A 21,956-nucleotide genomic window follows, 5' to 3' on the forward strand; every position below is an offset into this window, starting at 1 on the left:
CATGGTGCACATTTATAGACTGCTCTGTGTGGGTTACAAATTGTAGCATTACAGTCATTATACTTCACATTTGTGGATTGTTTTTCTACAGATCTGCTGCAGCAGGAATTGGACAAAATTATGCAAACAAATAGAAAGGAAGTCACAAATATCACATGTCCTGCAATCTCACAGGAAGTGAACAAATGTCAACAAATGTGCAACACCAGTCTCATGTGTAAAAGTGGATCCATAAATACAAAAATATGACTTCACTTGTATTTGTTGTGGCAAATCTGTTCACATTTGTAAAGCCTGTAACATTTCATATGAAATCAAAGTATGTGTTTACAGAGTAAATTATGTGCATTTGCAAATCAGTCTATTTTTGTGGGTGTGACTTTCTCAACACAAATGTAAAAAGACATGTTTGTGGATACTGAAATAATTGTGGATCATGGTGCACATTAGTAGATTGTTTTGTTTTTGGCCAGAGGAAGTTAAAAGCTCGGCCAGACTCAGCCGCCATCAGTCTCTTGTGCACTTGCTCTATGGGCCCCATATTTATATTGCAGAAATCAAGCTTTTTGGCTTTTGCACCACTGCCCAACTTTCATAGGAACAAACAGGGCCTGCCTCCAACGCTGTATCCAATTCTCTTTATTCATCCATGGAACTATGTTTTGTGCTTACGAAACCCCAATCAAACTGTAAAACTAGACAGTGCTGATCAAATATAAACTGAGAATCTGTTCATTTGTTGCCTATTTCTCTCCTAAAATGTTTTCATAATAATATCTTAGTGCAATGTTAGGTGTAAGTCAAGAATCTGTGAACAGGAAGTGGACGCCACAGCGTTTCCTATATTGTTTAACTGTAATACAAGATCATTTGTTACCAGATGGCAAACAGCAAACCTTGCATTATGTCACCCATTGGCAGCAGTGGTCATGTAGCACCAATTTCCAAAATATTCCTCTGTATTGAAAGACACTGGTTACCAAAGCGTGACATAGTACCAGGGCATTTTCTGATCTTCAACTGTTCATTTTTTTCCACCTGTTACAAGTTTGTTCTTCTGATGAGGAATCCATGTTCCATAGGATGTATGGCAAAGACAGCTCGACTTTGCAGTGATTGATACATTGTATTGAATACGTAACATTACTTAACACAGAGATTAAGGCTTAGCAAGTAATGACACGTGTCTTCCCTCAGATGTTCATTTCTTGCAAAGCTGTTTATCTGAAAGTGTTTCCTTTTACTAATCTATGAGGAAGTAAGATGTCAATTAACACTAGAAGCAGGTCAAGCAAGTTTTTGTTTTTACAAGGAGAGACATGAGTACAATAAACTAAACAGCTTTTGTTTGTGTGTAACTATGGCTGCTGTTATTACTCACTTTTGTCTTTGCAGCTGTCACAGTGCACCAGGGGAAATTTACTGGGATACAAATGATCCAGACCTTTACAATCTACTGTTGTGGGATTATAAAGAGAATAATAAAAAGTAATCAATGTCTGTCTAACGACTTATACTCATAATATATTTATCAGAATCTGTGAATACAAATTTGTATTCACAGATTTTAAATAGTATATTATTATGCTAGGGTTCAGCCGAGTAATCCAGTACAGATAATGTACTTTGTCCAAGTATGAGCATCATCAGCGTATACTGTGTCAATATTTATACTCATGATCTGGGAAAATATTAATTTGGGTATCTGTGTTCAGTCTTACACTTGTGATCAAACATAATGTGAAGACTGCTCTCTAAATAGTGCTTCAGATGAAGAATTGCATCATGTACAAGGTGTCAAATTCTCTGTGTTGCATGACCCTGTGTGTTTTGGACTTTAGCAGCAGACAAGCACAGACGAGCTTTAGTAGAAGCAGGCAGGAACGGTAACTCAAATTAAACAGTTTCAGCAAAACTGGAAAATGTATCAGATCAATCCTTCTCAACAAAGACAGGACCTTCTGGATGAGTGTGACCTGAAACTTTCATCAATCACACCTGAGGACTGGAGGCGGTCTAACTGTGTTCATATCTCTGGTGTGAAGAAAGTGATCACAAAGGGAACCAAAGTGACCACAATGGAAACTGGAAAGTGCGCTCAGTAGTCTGCAGATCTCCACCAGGTGGCCGCTCAATTCTGTTCCAACAGATGCCTCCACTAACCTCAGACCTTAGGCTTTGGTCCTCCTCACTGTGCCCTCAGAGGATACTGTGGAGAAATCCTACAAGCGCAAGAGCCTTTAATACGCCAAGCTGGCTTCTGTCTTTTTTGTATGTGTGCGCTGGCATGGACGTGGTCTCCCCTCCCGAATTCCCCGGCTCTGTTCAACACTCATCTGTCTGCTATCAGCTCATCAAGATATTGTCTCTCATCAGTTCATCAACATGCAGTATCTCTACTCCAGCTCTCCAACCACTCACCACCAGATCGTTATTCAATCGTTTGTGGTAGCTAAGCTTAACGACCAACTAACTTATTGTTGGTGTTTTGCTTTGTCATGTTATTTCGTGTCAATATCCTGTGTTTTCCTGTGCTCCAGGATCACCGCTTACCTGCCTGCAGCTTCATCTCCACCAAGATGTCCTTGAGCATACAGTCATAAATGTGTACACAAAATATGAGGCTGATTGGTCCAGTAATTTGCCAGATTAGCTTTGGAAAGCTGGATACACACACTAATATAAACACAAACTCATAAACACACATGACCAAATGCATGACAACAAGCTTTAGGGCTTTATTGTATTTTTTTTGACAATTTCGTTTATGTTAATATTTTCTTTTCTTTTACGCAAGCACATGTTGGTGTATTTCTTCTTATAAGATTGAAACTGTCTAATAAAATCAATCAGTCAGGAACGATATCATCACCAGGCTGACAAAGCAGTGATCAGAAACAACTGGAGTAAAACTGAGATTAGAAATGACTCAGCTTTTTTTTTTCTTTTTGCTGAAGTTCCAACCTTGGGAAATGTCATCTGTGGTTATGATTTTAAGATCAGTATTCAATTAATAACAAAACTAAATTAACTAAACAATTAGCTATTAACTAAATTACTTTTAGTTCCTCTGATTTACATTGATTGCCATATTTCAGTTATTCTCCTCTCCTCTTATCCCACTAATGTGCCGATCACAAAGTTTAACTGCAAAAGTTTCAAAACTGTCAAAGTGAAGCACAAGTGACTTGAAGCTTTGGATGATATTCTTCATTTTATACAAGCTCCTCCACAATGTACTGAAACAGTGAACGCGTCATGGTAGTAAAACAAGTTTACCAACTTTTGTACCATCCATTCATCTCTTTTCAGAACAGGGACATTCCCGCCTCCTAATCAAGGAAAAAACACAGAAAATTAAACAGCTGAAGCAGCTCAGTCCTTTACCCACAGGTCTTTATAAAAACAAGATGAAGTTACTTTTGTTGTTTCTCTTCTGTCATGTTTCATCTCCAGGTAAGATCACAAATTTAATCTTCCATTCACTTTCCCCTCAGCTCTGTATTTTGTTCTTGGGCAGCTCCAGGACACACCTGCAGTGTATGTTCTGACTGGATCATACTGAATACATCATATTCATAAGTGTTGATGATGATGTGTGTATATTTAAACTAAATGTGTGAACCTTGTTTGTTCTGTAGTGAAACACTCCCTGGAGTACTTGTTAACTGCGTCCTCTGGAGTTCCAGACTTCCCAGACTTTGTGGGTACTTCAGTGGTTGATGACATTTTGGTGGCAAACTGCAACACCAATGAAAAGATAGTAGAACCGAAACAGGACTGGATGAAAAAAATCTTTCAACATTTTCCTGGGTCCATGGAGGCGTACACTCAAATGTGTCTTGTGAATCTGCCATACGGGTTTAAAGCCACGATCTTCCGTTTGAAGCAGGATCTGAATCAAACTGGAGGTAGGCTACATCATTCCTTTAGGTTGTATTTCACTTATGGCTAAAATGGTCTGCATCCTGATTTGTTATTTGGCAAAACAGAGCTATTTATAGCTTCTTTTACGAACATGTGCATGTGTTCATGTGTGCACATTACAGGCATTTGCTGGGAATGTATCTGAAACTGCAGGTGTCAAACAGGTTTTACTGTTACTGTTTTACTGTACTGTATTTTACTGAAATAAGAGTTTGATGTGTGCACAGAATGCAAGAAGACATAATCACTTTGTTGACTGCCACTGGCAATCACCCATTAATTCATAGAACAAAGGTTACCATTGTAACCTTTAAATTGTTTTACAGAAATTGGGTTTCATCTTTTACACAAAGAAAAACTGTGCTGACTATTTGCTCTTGGATCCCTGTACAAACCACAGGGCTGGGAGAAAAGCAGTGCATCACACAATATGTTAAAGGTCATCTTTCCACTGGAGATATCATCTGTACATCAGTGTTAATTACAGTCTCTGTCTCTCAGGTATTCACACCTTGCAGGCGAGGATAGGCTGTGAGTGGGACGATGAGACTGGAGAGGTTAATGGTTTTAATCAGTATGGTTATGATGGAGAAGACTTAATGTCATTCGACCTGAAGACACTGACATGGATTGCTGCGAAACCACAGGCTGTCATCACTAAAATTACACGGAATGCCTCCAGATATGTAGTTTTTGATGTGGATGGGATTTATGTCACTCAGATATGCCCTTATTTTCTGAAGATATATGTATCCTATGGCAACAGCGTTCTGCTGAGAACAGGTAGGATCACATGATCTGATGTTGTTTCATGAACACAACAGTGTTGATATAGACTGCTCAGACTGAACTGACATTGTGTTATCACTCCAATCAGTCTGATATTACTTTCTTTTTGGTCGTTTTCCGTGGTACTAAGATTTGATTTAGAGATTGACAGTTTTGGTTATACATTACTTTTTACCAAAGCTGCAATGGCCAGTACACAGATGGCATGACTGAGGTAAGCTCCCAGTGTTTCAGTGTTTTAAAATTGAAATAGTTCTACTGAACAATGACACTGTGATTCACTGCTATACTGTAACCTATAAAAAATATCAGAACCTTTCTAATTGACTGTAGTGAGTTTCTTCTGTGGTGATGTAGTTTCCCTCTCTGCCTGATATACAGACAATGTGAAAGTTGTGTAGCAAATGAATTGGTATGTAGCACTGTCATAACAATTTTACAGCTCATAAGATACATAAGACTGTTGATTGTGCATTTACCTGGGAGAGAAGTTGCTAGCATGTTGCTACTTTATAAATTATCCAGTGTGGCTTGAGTTCATAACAATACCATCTGTAGTTTCATGCTGTAGTGTACTTCCTCTGACTCTCTCTCTGCAGACCTTCCCTCAGTGTCTCTCCTCCAGAAGTCTCCCTCCTCTCCAGTCAGCTGCCACGCTACAGGTTTCTACCCTAACAGAGCCATGATGTTCTGGAGGAAAGATGGAGAGGAGATTCATGAGGACGTGGACATCAGAGAGATCCTCCCCAACCATGATGGATCCTTCCAGATGAGTGTTGACCTGAACCTTTCATCAGTCCCACCTGAAGACTGGAGGAGGTACGACTGTGTGTTTCATCTCTCTGGTGTGAAGGATGACATCATCACCAAACTGGACAAAGCAGTGATCAGGACCAACTTGGGTAAGTGGTTTCAACATCAGGTCCATCCAGTAGTAGAGACAAAGTGTGAATGTTCTGTTGTGGTTCCAGTTTCTCCCTCACAGTCTCCTGCTGGTCCTGTTATTGGAGTTGTTGTAGGACTGCTGCTGCTGCTGGCACTCTGCATCACTGGAATCTTCCTCTGGAGAAGGAACCATCATGGTGAGTGAAGCCATGTTCACTCACTGTTTGATTCAACATGTGGGTTCAACTCAAGAGGAAAGTGTCAAATAACATTTTAACAGCTCAAAATACCATGTGCATATGCAGAAAAAAAGTATTTCAAGCCTTGTTATTTTTACTCTGAAGGGATAGAAGTGTGAGCTGGCTGATGGTCAGTAGTTTTGCTGCCAACAGAACACAGTCAAGGTCCTCAACAGATGTACTGCATTATATATTGTATCAGAGCTGCAGTCCTGCTTTTATATTCAAAGCAGAAATCTATGAAATTTTGGAGGAATTCTGTAAAACATGCAAAAGTGTTCTTTGTTTCCTCTCATAAAATTGTTTTCTTTTTTTTTTTTAAACATTTAATACTGTAATCTCTCATCTGTATTTCAGGATTCAGACCTGCAAACAGTAAGTATTCCTTTATAGGAAAAAAAAATGGATCTGTTTTATTGATAAGAATTTCGTGTGTCTGCTACCATTTGCTTGTAATCATTTGTACTGTAATCAACCACTGATGTCCAGTTCTGTCTCACATATGATTACTAAAAACTTTAAAGTTAAATTTCACTTAATTTTCTATTTCTAACTTTAGACTCTTCATCTCAGTTGGACAACACTTTAGCCCTAACTGATGACAGTGAGTACATCATTGTTTCAGCTATGCTGTGCACGTGACATAATGTACAAGTTTCATAACCCACAAAACATTCTACATGACAAAGATTTTTCCTGGTCAGTAATGATACCAATACAGCAATGTGAAAATACTCCTCCATTCAAAATCCTACTTAAGAAGTAGTCCAGATGTATTATCAGAAAAATGTATTTAAAATATCAAAAATAAAAGTAGGCTACTCCTCCTTAAGAAAAATTCCTGTAATGTATGAGTACAGGTGGGGCTATATGTTTGTTGCTTTATATGCAGGAAGTATTGGGAAATATTGCCTCCAAATACTCAGGATAAAGTCAAAAGCAGCTACAGTTTACATCCATGTCTGCTCAGACTCATATGTAGCCATGACAGCAGACAATGCTTCAAATAAGGATGCTACTGTCGAGAAGATACAAATTATAAAACATGGATGCTTTACACATATTTTCAGCCCAGCAGCAAATCAATACAATCAGCACAGTTTCAAGATGAACACCCTAGATTAGTGTCACCAACTCTGTATCTGACTAAATGTTTCCCCTTCTGTTCCTGAGATATGACGTTGAATTATGGCCAGAAAAGTGTTTTTGCTGAAAATCATGATGTCACAGTGAAGCTGACCGTTGACATTGTGGATATTGCACGTCATCATTTAATCATTTTATTCATTTTAGACATTTGTGTGAAATTTTGCCAGAGGACTATGGATTCTTTATGGCCAAAAAAAGGTTTTGTGAGGTCACAGTGACCTTGACCTTGACCTTTGACCTTTGACCACCAAATTCTAATTATTTCATCCTTTAGTTGAGATAAAACAATTCCCTCAAGGCATTCTTGAGATTTGTGTTCATGTGAATGGGACGGAGGCCACAGACAGACTGACGGACAACCTAAAAATAAAAAAATCGATCATGTGGAAGATCCTGAAAATATATTGATCAGTGCATCTGATATTGGTTATGCTATCTCAAAGCTGGACAGTAACAAGGCTTGTGGCCTTGATGACATCGCCGCAGAACATATGAAATATGCCAGCCATAGGCTTTCTGCGCTGCTGGCTATATGTTTCACTGGTCTCCTACGTCATGGTGTCTTACCTGATTCCTTGACACATGTAATATTAGTCCCAGTCCTAAAGGACAAGGCTGCAAAGTTAAATAGTATGGACAACTATTGCCCAATTGCTCTGGCAAGTATTCTATCTAAAGTGCTTGAGAGAGTTTTGCTGAGTAGGCTGGCATTGTTTGGCTTTGTAGAGGTGCCCCCTCTTATATTATTAGAATTCTAGTCTTCTGGTATGCAAACCAAACAGTGTGTGTCAAATAGGGCAAGGTTGTGTCAACTCCTTTTCATGTTCAAAATGGAGTGCGTCAAGGCGGAATACTGTCTCCCTATTTATTTAATGTATACATGGATGATTTATCCAGATTGTTAAATGGGTGTAAGACTGGATGTCTAGTTGGAAACTCTGTAGTCAGTCACCTCATGTATGCTGATGTCCTGGTAGTATTCAGCCCATACACTGCAGGTTTGCAGCAATTACTACACGTTTGTTCCCAGTATGGTAAAGATTTTGATATTAAATTTAATGCAAAGAAAAGTAACATTATGACTGTCAAGAGCAGGGAGGACAGGAGATTAATTTTCCCTGTTTTTCGCTTGAGTGGAAATATTCTTAAGGTGTATAAAGAAACAAAATATCTTGGACATTACATATCTGATGAACTGAATGATGATAGAGACATGTATAGACAGTGCTGCAAATTATATGGCTAAGCAAACTTATTGCTGTGTAAATTTAGTATGTGCTCTCGCAGTGTTAAATGTTCTCTGCTCAGGGCCTACTGCACTACTATGTATACTGCACATCTGTGGTGTCCCCAGGTGGCACAATGCAAGCCAGCTGTTTGTGAACTGTGGTGTTCCTACTCTTGGAGCTCTACTAAGACAACTGATGTATAAATTCATGTCTTGTCTGGGCAAGTCCAAGAATGCTATTATAGAGGCTCTAACTAGCCCTAACCAAAGCTGCTTTCGATATACATCTGGACTTCGTAAACATTGGCATAACAGCCTCTATAGGAGCTTTTAAAATTGTTTGTAAGTAAATAATAAAGTAAATATATATATAAAAATGCCTCTGGCTTTGGCTATTGCCAGCGCAAATGCAAAAAAAATACTCAAAATTACACTTAAGTACAGTCCAGAAACTGATTTTTTTTTTTTTTTTTTTGTTTTTTTATAATGAACATCAATAATGTCTCAAATGCATAGTCAGTTACTCAGTTTGTCCATTTACAAATTTGTCTTGACAGACTCCCAGTGAAAAGGGGAGGACTCCAATGAAGTTACTGTGGCTGTGAAGTGTCTGCAGACTCTCTCTGAAACATTTATTAGTCTTGAGCCTTATCTGGTTTATATCATTAGGGACCAGGCAGTTATCTGTCTTTGATGGTGATCAGTAAGTCCAGCCCTTTAGTTGTCACATCATGGACTTCTGTTTGATGCTTCCACTCTTGAAACACACTAATGAAGACCGTGCAGTGAACCCCACCTGTAAACTCTTAGTATTCTCCTAATTCTCAGTGCTTGCATATTAATCAAAGAATGTCTTAGACCCAACACACGTATCACTGAACTGTATGTACAATGTAGAACTGCTGGGATATGTGTACACACATATATCTTTATATTCTCTCAGATAATGTTACATTTTGTGTCGCTATTGTTTTTGGTGTTTTCTGTGTGTGTGTGTGTGTGTGTGTGTGTGTGTGTGTGTCTTGCATCCCTCTTGTTAATACAGACATGATTCACTGTGACCTTTCATGAACTAATAAAAGTCTGATGGAAAGTTTTTTATTTGTCCGTTTGTTGTCCTTTTGTATCAGAATGACATGAAGTCTTCTTCATCATAACCGTACTGATTAAAACCATTAACCATGCCTCATGAAATGAATTAAGCTTCATTTGACCTACGAAACAGTCTCAGTGTAATACTTATGCTTGTTTCCTAACCATCAGAGAGAAGGGGAACTGCCCCATTGGTTCGACATCCCATTGTTCCGACCATATTAAACTCATTGTTCCGAAGTCTGTTCCGAAATCATCATGATGCCCTGTGGTTAAGGTCTGGTTAGGTTTAGGCACAAAAACCACTTGGTTAGGGTCAGGAAAAGATCATGGTGTGGGTTAAAATGAAAAAGAAAGTGGAAAAACACATAAGCCGTGAGCCTGCTCCACCTCAAGCCGGTCGCGGCGCACCATACACCCGCTGCAAGCTGTTCAGCACCGCGGACAGTCGGACTAATGGGATGTCGAACCAATGACATGGACCCGAGAGAAGAGTGTCTTTTTCTTTTCAAAATAATTTATGGCACGCAGACCAGAGGACCCTATTTTACATTTTTCCTGGCAAAGCTTCATAGTGAGAAGTTTGTTAGCCAGTTAAAAGGAATAAGGACATTTTTCTTTAGAGAATTTTCTTTTTGATGTTAAATTTTGTGGTTATGGCTGTTACTGGGGCAGGATCAGCAAAGAGATAAGAAACGTAAAGACCACAGTCAGTCATTCAACAGATGGAGAGAACTGTGGGAAATGAAAGGATTCAAAACTGATCCTGAATTGGCCCTCTTCCTGCTAGACAGTTATGAACATGTTTTAACAAAATTACTATTATCAAATCTGTAAGTTGTAGGCTTGAATGTAACCTAGGTGTATGAATGGTACTAAAACAAAGGTTATTTAATTTCACCATTGTCATATTACAGTTATTAATCGCACATAGCTATAAATAGAAACATTACCTGCAAACTGCTATGTTTAAAAAATATAAATAGTGTTAAAAACAAGTTGCATCTTTCTCTCATTCACTTCCGAAACAAATGCCAGATCAAGATCTTTATGGCAAGAGGCAGTAGTGCTCATGGGAGATGTAGTCTTCATTTCGGGAAACGCTGCCATTTTTTTCAACAGGGGATGCCAAAGTCAACACAAAATTAAAATTGCTTTAAAGTAAAAATGTAACCACTCAAAATTCTTTTTGTAAACTGAAAATCCAAATTTAGATGACTTCTTTTTGTCAACAATGAATTCAGTGGCAGCCATGAGGACGACAGCAAGAACAGCCACCGCAGCAGGGATGGGGACGGCCATGTCATTGGGCTTCTCTGCTGAACAAAAATTAAGACCTGTTCAAATAAAGCAGGTAAGATGTCCATCCATCCATCCATCCATCCATCATCATTTTGTTCATTGGGTTAGTTGCTGGGAACTAAGACTGACTTAGCTGAGTTAATACAATATAATCTATGATTCTGGCTTTCATCTTAAAAGTGAGTGTCTGTAATAATACATTAAAAGTGGGAAGTTTAGGACCCCAGGAGATGCAGTGGAGAACGACCTCAAGAAGTGATTTGCTGTGGGACAAAGAGATTTTCAGGTTGTGGATTTGCATGCTTTTTTCTTAAATCAGGAAAGACTAAAAGTACACCAAAGCTTTTTTTCCCATCATTAGTCTTTGTGTCTTGAGCAGTGAGCATTATGTGGCCAGTTTCCGATAATTATTAATAGATAGCACTGACAGATCACACCTCATGATGGTATTCCTGAAATTTGAACTCACTCTAGCACTTACAGCACTTACCTCCTTACTTTCATCTGGAGTGTGAGGTGTGTTCACCTGAGAATATGCGTCACACTCCAGATGAAACATTAACCTAGGAAACAGGTTTGGACTGAAGGGAAAGTTTACATCAGCTGACTCTACTTCACTCTCCAGCTCTACGTCCATTCAAAACAAGATGTGTTTACTTCTCTTGCTCCTCTTCTGTTACAAAGACATTTAAAGTCTTAAGTTTAAACCCTTTGTCATTTTGATTCGGCCTACAGGCTCCTGTAGAGCTGGATACAACCTAAAAACATTATTGTACTGTTTCACTGAGTGAAAGGTAACATTCCTAGGATGTTTATTGACATCTTGAAAAAAAATGCAAAACTCCTTAAAACAATTTCAGTAGGTATTTTGTTTGATCCATGTGTAATTTAGTAATCAGATCTTGTTGCAAGTGAGAAGGAATTGCTGTCAGTGTTCAAGTGAGTTTAGATTTCAGGAATACCATCACAGGGTGTGACCTGTAGACACTAATGATACTAATTAGACTAATGATAGGAACAGGTCTTTGGTGTACCTTTGCTCTGTACTGATTAAAGAAGCAATACAATTCTGTGCGTAGCTAACTGACAATCACTTATCCAACAGAATGATACAAGAAAAAAATTCAAAAATCATAGAGCATACTGTATTAACTCAACTCCAAGTTAGTCTTAGTTCATGGATGGATGGACTTCTGACCTGCTTTATTAGTACAGGTCTTAATTTTTTTAACAGAGAAACCCAGTGACATGACTGTCCCCATCACTGCTGCAGTAGCTGTTCTTGTTCTCTTCCTCATCGCTGCCAAAGTGCGAGTAGCACAGAAGGATCCAAGCAAAGTAGGGCTGTCACAAAGACTTGCAGAGTTTTTACCATTGCTGAAATAACAAAATAAATGCAATAATTTCTGGAAAGTCTAGTTTTGCCTTGATTCCCTTTACCTCCTATCTTTTAAAATACAGACAGTCTATCCTGACAGCCAATCTAAAGAGACGTTTCAACAATGCAAGGACAATATTAACAAAAGCTTTCAGCATTTTAGAGCAAATCTCCAAACCTGTGATACTTTGCCTCTGAGGAGCTTGTAGATGGAAACAAAGTGTCACATCGAATGTTGAGAGTGAAACACATGGTAAAACATGCTTATTCACAGTCATTTAGGGTGGAGGTTACAACACATGATGTGTACAAGCACACATAAAACAATAATATCCAATTGAGGTAGTATATACAGTAGGTGCACCCAAGCCCACCTCTGGCTACATGTATCCTGTTCAAGGTTCTCTCTCTCGCTACTGCACACCAGAGAGAACCGGATTTTAATGTATTAAAAACTGTATTAATATGTGCTTAATTTGCTCTTTGTAACAGCTGCATGAAATGTCTCCATCACATGTAGCCATGTAACATCATCTAATACATTTAATTATGATCACCTGATGTTTTTCATGTTTATTTATTTATTTATTTATTTGTTTATTGAATCTGTGGTGGGGTTAAAATATTGTGTTGCACAAGTCCATCAGTAGCCACAAAGCTTTAGTAACTATTTAATTAACAGCTCTTTATTGAAAAGTTCAGAGGCTGTACTTTCACCATTTGTCATGTTTGTTATAAATATAATGTTTTAAGAAATAGGAGGAGTATTGAATTTTTTTTCAAAGGGGTTCAAAAAAATATTACTAATGCTGGACAGCCTCCCCACATCAATACATTTTGTACAGTCCCTAATTTAGTAGAGTCAGTGCTATTGTTGGGCAGATGAAGCCTTATGAAGCTTCAGGGCTTCAGACACAGCAGCACAGTGACATCTGGTGAATGCAAAACTCACAGCAGCCCTGCAAGACTTAAGTCAAGGAGTGAAACAAGTTTCTCAACTTCTGAATCATCTGCCCACCTCTGATCAAAACAGAAACACTCCCACCTCCCTCTCAGAAGACATACATCTGACAGAAGACAAACAGCTGAATCAGCTCGGTGCTTTACTCAAACATCTTAAAACAAGATGAAGAAGTTACTTTTGTTGCTTCTCTTCATCAGGTAAGATCACTTTGTACAGTTTTTCTAAATGGTTAAACACTAACAGTGATTTATGAAGCACTGTCTCTGAAACCATGAACATTTGTCGCCAGTGTATTTACAAAGTGTGCCAAACTGAATGCCCTTTCTCTGCTTTACATGCAGTTTGTAATTTTGTAACACATTTTTTGCAAAACTGTTAACACAACTCAGTGCTTTACAATAAGTTGCGATTTAACACACTTATAGCAAAACTGTAAACATTGGTCTCTACATTGCAACATTATTTTGCCAGTTGCCTTTCCACATTAACACATGTACTGCCTAGCTCAAGACAACATTGCATGTCGGGGCGTTGGTAGCTCAGTGGGTAGAGCAGGTGACCCATATACAAGGCTGTTGCCGCAGCGGCCTGGGTTCAAGTCCAGCCTGTGGCCCTTTGCTGCATGTCATCCCTCTTCTCTCTCTCTTCCTTTCAAGCTTACCTGTCCTGTCCATTAAAGGCAAATGCCCAAAAACATATCTTTAAAAAACAAAAGACAACATTGCATGTTATGTGAAGTCTTACAGCCAGACCCACAAAGAAGGCAAGATTTAGACAATATGTTTCACCAAAATCAAACTGAATTCATAATAAGTGTGGTAGTGTGTGTATTTGAAATAAATTAATATAAATATACATATTATACTGAATGTATAAACCTCATTTGTTCTGCAGTGAAACACTCCTGCAGTTTTTCTTTACTGGATCCTCTGGAGTCCCAAACTTCCCAGAGTTTGTGGGTGCTGAATTTCTGGTGGCTTACTGCGACACCAACATCATGAAAGTAGAACCAAAACAGGAATGGGGAAAGAAGATTAATGAAACCCATCCTCAGCACTTTGAGTGGTTAACTCATGAGCGTTTTGAGATTAAGCCAAACTTCTTGAAAGCTACAATTAATAGTTTGAAGCAACGCTTCAACCAAAGTGGAGGATCTCTCATATAAAGAAAAGTGCACTGATTATTTGCTCTTGAATCATGAGCACATCAGAAGACATGAAAGAATAGCAGTGCATCACTCAATATGTTTAAGATCATCTTTCCAGTGGAGATATTATCATCTGTACATCATTGTTAATTACAGTCTCTGTCTCTCAGGCATCCATATTTTACAGCAGATGTTTGGCTGTGAGTGGGACGATGGGACTGGAGAGGTTAATGGTTTTAATCAGTATGGTTATAATGGAGAAGACTTCCTATCATTCGACCTGAGGACATTGACATGGGTTGCTCGAAACCACAGGCTGTCATCACCAAACTGAGATGGGGTGCTGACAAAGCTAGAATAAAATACAATGAGATGATCCTGAGTCAGATGTTACCTGAGTTCCTGAAGGCGTATGTGGCCTTTGGCAAGAGCTTTCTGCTGAGAACAGGTAGGATCACATGACCTGATGTAGTTTCATGGACACAACAATCCAATCAGTCTGGTATTACCTTCTTCTTGACTGTTTTCTGTGGAGGTTAGATATATGTAGCACTCACCAGTCAGTAGAGACCGTGACAGCCACTGCACATTTAGCAAGAGTTTAACTGCAATGACAGGCTGTCAGTCAGTCAGTCAGTTGGTGGGTCCTTTACCTTGGTAGACTGGATGCATTGCTATGAAATTTGTTGCACAGATTCATGGTTCCCCCAAGAATGAATCATAAAAAATTTAATCTAAAGCCATTATCAGATCAAAATATCTGGTTATCCAATACTTTGGTTTATGGCCTGAAAAAATACCTGCACAACCAATGACACTGACATCAGCCTCAGCTGTACTATAGGTTTAGTGCTAATTAACATATTAGAATGCTAACATGCAGAATTGAGATGTTATTATATCCGTAAAACATCAACATGCCGGTATTACTGTTGTTAACATACTGAGATCAGCTTATAGCTCAAAACATCACTCTACCTCAGGACAACCTCAAAGAGCTGCTGGCATGGCTTGGTCTTGTTAGGGGCCGGGCAGCTCTGCTGCTGGTCCCTCTTGAATTTGATAATATTCTCCTCCTTCTCCTTCTCCTTCCAAACATATCTAGCTTCCCATGCATGAAAATAAACCAAACATGACACATAGGTCCCATGCTAAACTTTCTCAATGGGAAATGGGGTCAATAGTTTTGATAGTGACACTACAGCAACTGTTTTAAGTTCAAAACTCTGAAAAGTCATACCAAATCACCTGTATGGCCTACAGCTTTGCAACTTATACTAAACTGTAGGCCCAGTTGTGAGTACACTTTTGTAAACTCCAACCTAGTGCAAATTATGAAGTCCATCACTCTGTTTTTTTTGTTTTTGTTTTTTAACAACTGTAAAGCTAATTAAACTTATTTCCTCCCACACTTTTGGCTCAGTGTACGCCAAACATGCTTCCCATGCAAATTCAGACTGTCCTACACAAAAATATTACACAAATTTTCGAATGATCAAAAACTGAGCCCACAGTGCATCCAAATGTGTCACTGTAAACAGTACTGTAAACAGCTAGTGTAAATTCTTACTAAATAAAGCTCCAATGTTCATTAAATACATTGGCGATATTTTGCTGTCTGGGTAAATGAAGTATGCCAATTCTCAGAATTTTCACACAATAACTTAATTTTTGACACTAGTTTAAAGTCTGCCTGTAAATACATGTACAGCTGTTATGCTGCAGCCTGGTGTTTGGCTGTATCATGGTGCGAAGCCACATCTAAATTCTACACTGGTGAAGTAGCTTAACTTGATAACAACTTGTCTTTAATGCCTAAAAGCTGTGAATCCCAGGTGGTGCAGATTAAACATGCTTTTGCCTTCTCAGACATTGTGCTATGTGGGTTAGAAACATGTGATTTTAAAGATATTTCGAGGATAGTAATATTTTTGGCCCGGAGAGTTCTACTGATGGATCCCCATGGATTTGTTATTTGTCTTCCTCCTCTTCTTCCTTTTCCTCTTCCTTATTATCCTCTTACTTCTTTTGTTTTTATTCTTCTTCCTCCCCTACTGAGCACTTATCCATAGGTATGTTTAGCTTAGCTACTAGGCTTTACACACTGTTTATTCATAGGAGTTTCCCAGCACTGTTAGCCCACCTAGGCCAGAATTAGCCATTGGTGTCAGATTTGTCAGTTCAAGTCCTGAATTATGGTAATCTCATACAGATTTGGGCAGAAACCATGCAGTTCTTTACATGCAATGCACATGTATTATTCTCACCCACATATATTTCACTTTTTCTGCACTTTTTCTGGGGTCCCTACAGTCTTGGGATTGCATAGATTGGACATTACTGGAAGGCTGAGACTCTTGTGGATCCAATGTGACCAATTTTATTCTGTGATGATGTTAGACCCCATAACTAACTGCTTTGTTGTAATGAGATTTTTTTTTTGTTAATTTGACCTCACCGTACTAAATGAGGCAGCACGGTGGTGTAGTGGTTAGCACTGTCGCCTCACAGCAAGAGTGTTCCTGGTTTGATTTATTTTCTGGAAAGTTGTGCTGATGGACCCTTTTTTCTTCTTCTTCCTCCCCAAAATGCCCAGCCCTGACCTACTGCTGCACAGCAGCTACAATTGTTACTTATGTTGCTCAGTTTAATGATGGTCTCCAACAATTCTCTACCACTACTATTGACATGAATCAGCACTGAGACTCACTGCGCTACAATTGTGATGTTTTTCAACTAACAATCATGTCTTTCGCTCTCTCTTCTTTTTCTGTATGTCTTATGTTGATTTCTCCAGATTTAATTTCTGTTTATTTATTTTCCCTTGTTTTCTTTTCTTTAACATTTGCTGTTTCTCATCTTTCTCTACACCCTTTTTTCGTCTCGCTCCCTCTCCTTCTATTGTCTGTATTCCTCTCCCTCAGTGTCTCTCCTCCAGAAGTCTCCCTCCTCTCCAGTCAGCTGCCACGCTACAGGTTTCTACCCTGACAGAGCCATGATGTTCTGGAGGAAAGATGGAGAGGAGATTCATGAGGACGTGGACATCGGAGAGATCCTCCCCAACCATGATGGATCCTTCCAGATGAGTGTTGACCTGAACCTTTCATCAGTCCCACCTGAAGACTGGAGGAGGTACGACTGTGTGTTCATCTCTTTGGTGTGAAGGACGACATCATCACCAAACTGGACAAAGCAGTGATCAGGACCAACTTGGGTAAGTGGTTTCAATATCAGGTCCATCCAGTAGTAGAGACAAAGTGTGAATGTTCTGTTGTGGTTCCAGTTTCTCCCTCACAGTTTCCTGCTGGTGCTGTTATTGGAGTTGTTGTAGGACTGCTGCAGCTGCTGACACTCTGCATCACTGGACTCTTCAGCTGGAGAAGGAACCATCATGGTAAGAAAGATGTTTTACTCACCAGAAAGCCATTTCACTTTACTGCAGACTACAAGATAATATTTCAGGGGAAAAAGATCTAAAAGAAATAAAAGTGTGACATGGCTGATATTCAGTACTTTGACAGAATACAGTACTGGCATTTGGCTCATGTCCTGAAAGTTACTCTCATATCTTTAAATGTGATATACCTGTTAATCTAAATGATTTCTGATCTTAAATGTTTATTGATGTGATCATGTGTATTTCAGGTTTTAAGTATTATGCCTGATTATCTGCCTTTCCCTCTCTCTTTGTCGAAATAAAAACAGTTAATAGTTTTAAATTCAACTACTGATACATTTCTTGTTTAGCTTTAGACTCTTCTTCCTCTCAAACCACTTTGGTCAAAGATGCAGCTCTTGATTGATCACAGCGAGTACTTGGCATGTCGATACTCTGTGCAAACACTGGGTACATTTACATGCACACCAATATTCCACAATTCTATTCTATGACAATATTCTGAATTTGATCCGGGTCACATAAACAGCATATTTTGTTTGGATTTTCCTAATTACGGTAGGCCTTTTTCTGAATTAAGCATTTTCCAATTAAGACATGTGGAATATATAAGTATTAATAGGTTTTAATAGCATTTTTTGGCATGCATACAGCACATTGAGAATATGTGTCCCCATTGGGGTTTTTACTGCAGTTTGTGACACACAGCCTCTTGCCTGTTTACAGTCCAGTCTGTCCACTGTCATGGAGACGTACACAAAGCAACTCATCAACAGATTGCAATGCTGTTGGGTATGACTGCCTACCCCACCCCCACCCCCACCCCCAAAATACTTTAATACTCTCTAGGTAAACCTGTGAATCCTTTAAGCATAAAAAATATTCACAAGCAGCTGATATTAATTATATTACTGACTAAACAACTGGAACAAAGATTTTACCATAATATTGATTGAAAATTCTGCATTTTGGACAAAACATAGCCTACTGCATAATATGAAAGCAAATACTGTACAATTTAAAAACTAAGTCCAGGTCCTGTTGTATGCTCTCTCTTTACAGCTATCCAGTGAAGATAAGAAGAGGACACATAAGTCCAACAAATTTACTGTGGTACAAATATTTGATTATGTTTTGCATCATAAACATACATGAACAAAACTTATTTTACTGAATATTGAGATGTTTAGGTCATAGGGCCAGTTAGAAAGTCAAAGGATGCATAAAACTGGTCAAGTGTGAATTCAAGATCAGATTGACATGTGTCTGGTGTTCAGTGTAAACAGTGAAGACTGACTGACTGACTGTGTGAGAAGTGACAGAAGCATTGCAGATGCTGCTGTCCAGCTGTTTCTGCAGAGCTTTGGTGGAGAATGATTACTGCTGCAGCCAGCAGAGACCACAGACATTAAGAGAAACCATGTTCCCAGTAGGACTCCTTGGGTTTTCAGACATATAAACTCCTACTTTTAAGTTACTGGACCTGTTTTCACTTCAGTAGGCTTTTGTCTCTATATGTTATATTCTGTTTTAGAAAACTTACGAACAAATTCAAACATGTTACATGTGTTTTGGAACAAGACAATACACAGTAACTGTCTTTAGTACATGCATGTCAGTTTATAATTTACTTAGTTGTTAACTGATCTCACTGTTACACTGGTGAGCTACAAAACATATAAAAGTTTAGTCACAGCTTCCAGAGGCTGATGACATGGTCTCTGTGCATCAGTTCAGATGGCAATTGAAAAATGTTTTTGTTTGTTTGTTTGGTGAACAGAATATTGTCTAGCTACATTTTGCTGCCTTTTAGTGTTATTTTTTAGAGGTTAAAAGGTTGCTCTTTCAAGTTGCAATAAAAGTTTAGTTATATTTTGTTGTGGCTGAAGGCAGCTATGCTTTCAACAACAACAACAACAACAACAACAACAACAACAAAATCATGGCAAAACACCCTGTTATGCAAGCACATGCCTTCTAATACAATGGGGGTTGATCCAGTTCAATTAAATTTAAAGGGCTTTATTGACATGGGAAGCATATGTTTACACGGCCAAAGCAAGTGTGAAATATAAACAAAATGTATACAATCAGTAAAGATCTGCCAGACATTTATTTGTACACATGTTGCAGCTGATTGGTTAACACCTCTGACAGATCCACCAAATGAAAGAAGATCTATCTAAAAGCCAGCTGCACATCAGACCTTTCCAAAACTGGACCCTATCCACTCCCACTCTGCAGTGGAGTGTAACTCCATTGTAGTCACCTCCACAGCTGAATGAAGCACTTTCTTCATCATGGTGAAGGGGATAAACACAGTGGTAAGCTTTGAGACAAACTTCCATCTCTGTGGCAGAAAGAGGAACTGTTGTAACTTTAAGTAACTGTGGAGAAAAATAAAACTTCATATGTATTTGTAGCACTTATATTTAACCTGTATGTCCTGCTGTTGTTTACCTTCATTGTGTATATTGTGTTTTTATCAACAAAATAAATGAATATCTATCTATCTATCTATCTATCTATCTATCTATCTGTATGAACTTTATTTGTGCGGAAAGCATCAGTGCAGGCTGTCAGAGAGTTTTACAGTTCACCTCCTCACAAGTTGGTTTGGGGTGGCACTTAGTGTGCAATGAGGCGTGAACGCGCAAACGCAGTGACAGCATAGACTGTATGTTAAAATAAAAGTGAGTAGAGAGAGGGTGTAGAGGGTGGTTGGGAAATGCCCAGCGTTTCACAGAAAATGTAATAAAATCCGGAAACCAGTGAAACAGTGCACAGCGATTTGACTGAGCGCGCCCTGCCTTCACATGACCTGCTGTCAAGAGGCGAAAGGAGCTTGTGACCAAAACATGAAGACCTCGATGCTGCTGTTGTCTCTCTTAACCCACTTTGCATTTCCAGGTAAGATGCATGTTGTATCTTTCTTTTAAACACTTTCAAAATAAATAAATAAATAAAAAAGTTTGTTGACTGGTAAGTTCGGGGTTTAAAAAGAAACTGAAACAACTTCAGTCACACTACTTTATATGTCGCTCTTGGGGAGCTCGTGTCACTGAAAAGTTATTTTCCAAAGGCGTACGTTTGGTTTTAGAGACATTTTTTGTTGTTGGACGACTTAAATGCTGTGTTGTTTGTGTGCACTTGTTCCCTATAACTGTTTCTCTTTATACGCGTACACGCGGATGCACACGTACGAAGAGTTTGATTGCATTATTCAGTATGTACAGTAGGCTATTTTCATATATTATTTCCCAAATAAAATAAATGTTAAACGGATATTTTATTTTTTTTCATTATGACTGAAGCTGGAAAACTTAAATTTAAATATTTAAATGTAGATGTAATAGATTTTTGTGTTATTTGGTGTAAAGGCAAATGCACTCTGCACTGTTTCCATTTCCATCCACATGATCATTTAAATGAACATCAGCAGTTGAACTGACTTTGGTCAAAACACAAATAGGCTGTGCATAGTCCTGTACTGTTTAGTCAGTGGTAAACAATGTCAGATTTTAGTTTAATCTTGACATAAATATTCTCCAGGAGGCTAACATCACTTGTATTTCATGCAGCAGGTTATTGTTTTCAATTTAGAATAGCATTTATTTCACACATAACACACAATAAAAAAAATGTAGTTCATTTTTTATACCTGACACTGCATGCTGCCTGCACAGCATCAAACCGCAAATGGACTAAGGACAAGTAGCTGGTTGAAGAAAGGGGAGCATCCAGCAGCTAAAGACAGATATTTTTCTAAGAGGTTTGTTCAGACCAAAGTCGAAGCTTAAAGGACAAAAGGGAGTATAAACATAAAGAAGCCTAACCCAAAAATGTTTTTATCCTACAGTGAAACACTCCCTGAAGTATGTGCTCACCTCTACTTACGGAATCAATCGTGTCCACAGTTTTTCGGTGTGGCAATGGTTGTGAAGTTCCGATGGGTTATTGTGACAGCAACAGACCAACCCCAGAAGCCAAAACGGACTGGTTGAAAAGAATTTTCAAAGAGAAACCTAAGCACTTTGACTGGTACGTTGGCAGCTGTTTGGGTAACCAGCACACATTCAAGGACACTATGGACACCTTGATGCAACGTTTAACCAAACTGAAGGTATGTTCTCTTTTTACTGATGAAATGTTTTATTTATTGCAAAGATGCAAACATAGTCTCCATTTTGAATTGCAAGCACAGGCACACACACACACACACACACACACACACACACACACACACACACACACACACACACAAAGAGTAGTCCCTCCTCTTCCATCAGGGGTGTAATGTGTAATTATCTTGAACCGTTTACTATTTTTATTAATTCTGTCAATTCTTACCTGGAAAGTTTTAGCAGTGCACTAGTTGCTGTCTATCAGCTGTAGAAGTTGAGTATATCTGTGAAAATGTTTCAAACATTTTATATATGACGCCATCACCAGAATGTGT

General features: G+C 38.7%; 1 protein-coding gene and 1 pseudogene across 1 annotated transcript; both read left to right on the forward strand.

The window, feature by feature from the left end:
- The first annotated feature begins 3,357 nt into the window (after positions 1 to 3,357).
- LOC125906162 (major histocompatibility complex class I-related gene protein-like) lies at positions 3,358 to 9,273 on the forward strand. Its single transcript, XM_049604614.1, has 8 exons — positions 3,358 to 3,456; positions 3,642 to 3,911; positions 4,429 to 4,710; positions 5,316 to 5,618; positions 5,688 to 5,798; positions 6,198 to 6,215; positions 6,400 to 6,444; positions 8,775 to 9,273. Exons 1-8 carry the CDS (start codon positions 3,411 to 3,413, stop codon positions 8,783 to 8,785), a joined length of 1,086 nt encoding a protein of 361 aa, XP_049460571.1. The 5' UTR covers positions 3,358 to 3,410; the 3' UTR covers positions 8,786 to 9,273.
- Positions 9,274 to 11,859: 2,586 nt separating this feature from the next.
- Positions 11,860 to 17,765, forward strand: LOC125878553 (major histocompatibility complex class I-related gene protein-like; annotated as a pseudogene).
- The last annotated feature ends 4,191 nt before the right edge of the window (positions 17,766 to 21,956 follow it).

This window comes from Epinephelus fuscoguttatus, linkage group LG18, assembly GCF_011397635.1.
Source record: "Epinephelus fuscoguttatus linkage group LG18, E.fuscoguttatus.final_Chr_v1".
NCBI lineage: Eukaryota > Metazoa > Chordata > Actinopteri > Perciformes > Serranidae > Epinephelus > Epinephelus fuscoguttatus.

Bases quoted from the DNA above. Each gene is read 5' to 3' on its own strand.
- LOC125906162 (XM_049604614.1), top strand. From the start codon at position 3,411: ATGAAGTTACTTTTGTTGTTTCTCTTCTGTCATGTTTCATCTCCAG. The intron at 3,457-3,641 runs GTAAGATCACAA...TTTGTTCTGTAG, and splicing joins CTGTCATGTTTCATCTCCAG to TGAAACACTCCCTGGAGTAC. The intron at 3,912-4,428 runs GTAGGCTACATC...TCTGTCTCTCAG, and splicing joins GGATCTGAATCAAACTGGAG to GTATTCACACCTTGCAGGCG.